Source organism: Myxine glutinosa, chromosome 1, assembly GCF_964187855.1.
Source record: "Myxine glutinosa chromosome 1, kmMyxGlut1.1, whole genome shotgun sequence".
Lineage (NCBI taxonomy): Eukaryota > Metazoa > Chordata > Myxini > Myxiniformes > Myxinidae > Myxine > Myxine glutinosa.
Genome location: NC_136261.1, coordinates 30,505,105 through 30,511,467, shown reverse-complemented (window position 1 = coordinate 30,511,467; position 6,363 = coordinate 30,505,105). Strand labels below are relative to the sequence as shown.

The 6,363-nt window shown below is 47.7% G+C and overlaps 1 protein-coding gene across 1 annotated transcript in view; it reads right to left on the bottom strand.

Annotated features, from left to right (window-relative positions):
- LOC137422376 (trinucleotide repeat-containing gene 6C protein) overlaps nucleotides 1-6,004 on the bottom strand; it is a 239,821-nt gene extending 233,817 nt beyond the window's left edge. Inside the window, exon 1 of the mRNA XM_078770301.1 lies at nucleotides 5,962-6,004. Coding sequence (XP_078626427.1) covers nucleotides 5,962-5,972 — 11 coding nt within the window. The 5' untranslated portion in view covers nucleotides 5,973-6,004. The remainder of the gene's footprint in view (nucleotides 1-5,961) is intronic.
- Nucleotides 6,005-6,363: the final 359 nt, after the last annotated feature.

Sequence of the window (6,363 nt, the reverse complement as noted above, 5' to 3'; positions counted from 1 at the left end):
TTTGCTTTGTGATGCGAGCCGAGATCTGAGTTACGAGCGAGCGAGCTTACGCCACCCGCCACTAGGTGGCCCAGTGAGCGTTCAGTTCACATGGTTATCTTGCCATGCAAGCAACTCTGCCATATCGCTGTTGCTTTGTTTTCGCATTTTGTTTATTTTGGAATAGATAAAGATAAAGAAGGAGTCGATAAAGGCTATAACGCCAGCCAAGGGCGTTAAGATTATTTCAAAGCTCCGGACCTCTGTCCATGAAGAGATGGAGAAGTTGTTGTTTGTGTGGTTGACGGAGAAGCAGCTCGCAGGAGATACCGTGACCGAGAGCATCATCTGTGAGAAGGCACGAGACATTTACGGGGATTTGGTGCAGCAGACGGCGGGAACATCAACGGACGAGGCATCGGAAGAGTCATTCAAAGGCAGTCGGGGATGGTTTGATAATTTTAAGAAGAGGACCGGCATTCACTCCGTCGTCAGGCATGGTGAGGCAGCAAGCTCGGATGTCAAGGCAGCTGAAGATTTTATTATAACTTTTGCCGAACTGATAGAAGCCGAAGAATACATCCCCCAGCAAATCTTCAACTGTGACGAGACAGGGCTCTTCTGGAAAAAGATGCCGAGGAGGACGTATATAACGGCAGAGGAGAAGAGCATGCCAGGCCACAAACCCATGAAGGATAGGTTAACCCTTGCACTATGCGCGAATGCGAGTGGTGACTGCAAGATTAAGCCGCTTTGCAAGATTAAACTTGCAAAGATTAAACAAGCAATTAAACTTGCAAAGACTGCAAGATTAAACAAGATTAAACTTGCAAAGATTAAACAAGCAATTAAGCTTGCAAAGACTGCAAGATTAAACAAGATTAAACTTTTAAAGATTAAACTTTGCAAGATTGACTGCAAGATTAAAACAAGCACGACGAGGTCGTGCTTGTTTATACATTATTTGTTACGAGCAGAAGTACCCGGCATTGCCGGGCGGGGGAGAGGAGGGGAACGGGGGGGGGGGGGGCGGGTGGGAGCGAGCCCCTTGGCAAAGCGAGCGATTTTTTTTTTCATAGCGTCATAGCGATTTTTTTTTCATAGCGTCATAGCGTTTCATAGCGTTATAGCGATTTTTTTTTTCATAGCGTTTCATAGCGTCATAGCGATCTTTTATTTCATAGCGTCATAGCGTCATAGCGTCATATCGTTCATAGCGTCATATCGTTCATAGCGTTCATAGCGTCATCACGTGATCGCTCTGAGCGAATCAGCGCCCACCTGCTCTGATTCCGTTGATTCCGTGCGCTGAAATGCGCTGAGGTAAATATGAATAAAAAATATGGATCGTCAAATATTTTGAGTTCGGCCATGTTCGTCCCACGCTCAATGGCCATGTCTATGTCAAATATCAAGCACGTAAGCCTCTCCGTTTAGGAGTCTATCGGTAACATTACACACACACACACACACACACACACACACACACACACACACACACACACACACACACACACACAAACTGTGTTTTATATATATAGATTTATAAAGTACATTTTTCTTATTTAAAAACACGTAACAAAAAAAATTGGTGTGATTTTTGGGGGGCTGGAACGGATTAATAGCATTTCAATTCATTTTAATGGGGAAATTTAATTTGAGAAACGAGCAAATTGAGTTACGAGCTCGGTCACAGAACGAATTAAACTCGTAAGTCAAGGTTTCACTGTATATATATATATATTGTTGCGGATATGGGATTTACATCCATCCATATCCGCTTGTAAATATTCCCCTATTTCCTCAATACTTCCCAACTCTCCCCAATCCCCCATTCCCTAGTCCCATTTTCTGTAAACAACACTCTGTAGACCCGACCTCCCCCTATTTCCCCCATTAAATGTCGCATCCAGGTCCACCGCATCTCATGTCGACAACGATAGGACATCTTGCTAGTTATTCTTAGTCTATGTCAGTTAAGGATTCGTTTCCATTAATTCTGACCCTTCGTTGCACCAGAATGTGATTGTATGGCACCATTAGGAAGTTTAGGACCTCCCAATACCTCCCCGCAGCTCTTCCTCACAGTTCTCTTCAACAACAACAACAACAACAACAACAACAACGAGCGCAGGGAGTGCGCGTCCTCACTCTGGCTTGGTAGGAGTGGTGGGAGGACACCAGGCCTTCCCAACGAGCCGCCATCGGACATGTGCTCGACGGGGTTACCAAACAGGGGCTCCCTGTCGGCTTCTCGTCAAGGGCGGAGCCCGGTAACCCCCGCACCCAATGGAAGCGGCGGACCGGCCCCAGTTGGGGCGGAACCAACCAGCCGAGGGCGTGTCACTCCCCGCTGAGCATGCGCAGTGAGAGAGCGGTGACGTCAGAGATGCGCGCCGAGCTTGGAGCAAGCAAGACCACCTCCGAGCGCTGTGATACCTCCCTGCATCTTGGAACCATGCTTTATCCTGTCCCCGAGCCAAGGTGCACCTTGTGCCATCGACCTACCTGTCCATTCCTGCCATCAATCCCTGTGTAAGTCTACCTTGTCCGTTTGTCCGTGGTCTGTCTGGGATAAGATAAGACTGTATTTAAGTGCCCATCTCTTCTGTGTCTTTACCTCACTCTGCCTTGTAATCTACCCCTTTTCTCCACCACTGTAATTATACCCTCCTCCGGAGGTCTTGAGAACTGTACCCCCCTTGCGTCGTTTCCTCTTTCCCAGTCGTCGTGTCCTTTCTATCATTGATTTGGCATAGCGCGATTTGGCCAACGTCTAGGTGAATCGGGAAGAAACGGGGAACAACTGTTCGGCCGCGGTTACCTCCACTCGGTAAATAACAACCAATCCGCGGTCCGTAACAATATATATATATATATATATATATATGTGTGTGTGTGTGTGTGTGTGTGTGTGTGTGTGTGTGTGTGTGTGTGTGTGTGTGTGTGTGTGTGTGTGTGTGTGTGTCTGTGAATAAGAGAGAGACAGAATTGTGAGGAACAGAAATGAAAAAACGAGATGTGTGTGTGTATATGTGTGTATGTGTGTGGGTGTACATGTGTGTATTTTCAGTATATATATATGTATATATGTGCATATATATTGTTATGGATTTATCACTTCCGTTGTTGTGGTTTTCATCCACTGTAAACATTGTTCGTTGCATGTACTATTATTGTTGTCGTTTAAGGGAAATAGAGATTACTATTTTCAAAAGGTAAAAAAGTTAATGTTTTAAATGAAACCGGAACCGGAGGACGACTAAGAGGAAGAGGAGAATAAGGCGGAGCGAGTGAGTCGGACAAGAAGCCGAGCTGCTTCAAGGTCCTGAGCGAATGTTGACGAACGAGGGTCACGAGTGAACTTCGGGTTTCCCGGGAAAGGGATTCCTGCGACAGAGTTGTTATCGCTGTGACAGATAAACCTGTGTGACAGGTTTTGCGGTTGATTCTGAGGAGAATCATCGTAGTGCCGTTACGCCACGAGAACGGGCCGTCGGCCATTTTTACCTCGCGCAGGATTTGCGCTTCGCTCAAGGTTTTTCATTCGCTTCAACCATTTTCACCGCATTCAGATGTTAATCTGGTGTGTGTGTGTGTAACGTGGCTTTTGAGTGGGAAATCTGCGGTTCGCCGATTGGGAGCCGTGGAACATCCATACCCGAGGGTGTGATTTACCAGTCGCCTTGAGGGCGCCTTTGCGCAGCTTTGGCAGTGTGACTGTGACTGCCATCCGAACGGGATTCTGGTCTCGATTAGACATCGTTCTGACGATCACTGGAGCGGATCGACTTTGGCTTGATGCCGGAATAGAGACATTGGGAATGTTCTTCTTTTCGCTCACTTGGAGCACAGTGAGTTATAGTGTACGAACCTGATGGTACCATCATAGGAAATATATATTGGTTGTGCAATTGATTATTATTGTTGTACTGTTATTCTTGTGTGATCTTAATACAATACTTGTTTGTTGGTAACAATTGGTGTGGTTTCACCATTGATCTTTGACATACAGAATAACACATCTTTCTGCCGTGTCTCCTCTCGGGGCTCGGAGGTACACCGTGACCGGGGTCTGAGGAGGAGCACGTAACAATATATATGTATGTATGTATGTATGTATGTATGTATGTATGTATGTATGTATATATATTGTTACTGATCGCGGTTTAGGATGTTGTTTGCCGAGCGAAGGCTCCGCGACCGAACAGTTGTTCCCCAACTCACCCGATTCACCCAGAACTTTGGCCGTATCGCACCGCAGCTGCCCAATCTGGAAAGGACTAAAACGACGAAATGCAAAGAGGAAAAGGAGTAAGACGAGAAGACGGACAGAAGAGTAATTGGATTTATTATACACACAAGCCAAAAGAAAACAGTCACGTTTATTTACAACACATAAGACGCAGGTGACACAGTGCAAATACTAGCTTATACAGACTTAATTAACCCAGGGACAGAACAAACAAAACAAACTCACGTACACAAGAAGGGTGGAAAGGCAGGAGGTGGATGGCTGGAGGGAGAGGAAGGTCCAAGGGGGTCCTGCAGCACGATCGGCGCGTTTAGCAGCCGCCGTTCCTTCGCGGCCCTGCTCAAAACCGCCGTCCAGGCCCCAAGCGGCTGTTGGGTGTTGTTGCTGCTGTGGCCGCCGCTTGCTTTGCCAGGACTCGTCTGACTCGTCTGGTCCAAACCCTCAACTCAACAACACTCTTGCACGTCTCCCTATCCAACCACTCTTTCTCTCTTGGTCCAACCACTCTTTCTCTTTCTTGGTCCAACCACTCTTTCTCTTTCTTGGTCCACTCACTCCTCACCACCGACTCTCCACGCAACCCACGCAACCACTGACCACCACTCTCCACGCCACTTGCGCGCGCGCCTTTATAGCGCCTCCGGCGATCAAGCCGCCGGCCTTCAGGACACGCCCATCGGTGTGCTCACCTCGGCCCTGGTTGGTCACGCGACCCTCTGGCTCCGCCCTTGATGACGACGGGCGGGCACGCCCCTCTTCCCCGACCCGAGCACATGTTCAATGGTGGTTTTGGAGGGGATGTAATTGGCAATCGAGGCTTGGCAATGACGAAAGGGGTTGTGAAAGGAAATGGAGATTTTGGGGATGGGAATGAAAGGGGATCTATTCTCTTTCACTGGTGCAATGGAGTACTTCAATTAATGGGAGACACAGCCTTACCCTAAAACACAGAATAAGATATAACTATCGAACAGGGATATTCTATTATTGGCTGACGTGTATGCTTGTGGACTAATTATGGGATGCCCTTTCACCTTTACACAGCTCCGGAGGCAGGGGGCGCAGAATAAACAATAATAATAATAATAAAGCACACAATCAAAAAAATACAGTCCTCATATCCGCAACACTGCACCCTCCTCCTCTTAGGCACGGCCCGGGCCTACAACTTTTATTTAGTGTGACACGTAGGTGTAGTTCCCTCTACTTTTAACCTGACCCTGAGTGCGACAGTTTTAAAACATAAATAAATGTGTCCCGCTGCTCCATTGCACCCTGCCTAACAGACTTACGCCCACAGTTAACCGAATTGCGGAATTGCCTTCAAACTACACACTGACGGTGGGGAGCATTATTTACAATGACGCTATTTTTATTTACAAAACTAACCCAGGACCTGTGATTATTCTTTCTGGGGGGGAGACAGTCTGCTCTGCATCAATGCACCATGAAAGCACCCAAAAACGCACCAATACACACCCAAGCACCAATCGGTGCAGTCACCATTGTTCATCAATGTTCAATAATAAAAATAACCAAACAACCCCTAACCCTGCAGGTGATCTCTTGCTCTTCGGCTCCCTCTGCTGGTTATTATTATTTGTTCTTCCAGATGTTGTCATTCTTTCATTTTCTTACTGGCGGCCTATTTGCAATAAAGTGTGCCCAATGTGTCCTTTTTTATTTATTTTATTTATGGCCCACAGGGCCGACTACGTGTGGTTCACCTGTGGGGCATCGGTGCCCTGTGGCCAAGGTCCGCCAGCAAGATTTCGGGCCCTCATGGCCGGTTCCAGCAGAGGGGCCATGTCCCAACCCATGGGGTCCATAAGTGGTGCTCGGCCACAGGCATGTGGTCCATAATGTGGTGCATCGATGCAGACAGCTGGTTCTGGGAATTTCGGGCGCACAATGGCCGACCCACGCACGCTCCCCTCGGCGCCCAATGGCGCACAGGTCATGTGGGAGACAAAAGAGACAATTGAGCGAGGGGTAAGGTCACAAGGGTACACATCAATAAGGCAATGCAAGGCGAAATGCGTACGGAGGGCGAAGTGAGAAAGCTCGTCCCTACCGTACGTCACCCCCCTGTCACCTACACTACCCTTGCCCTTACCCCATATGTACAA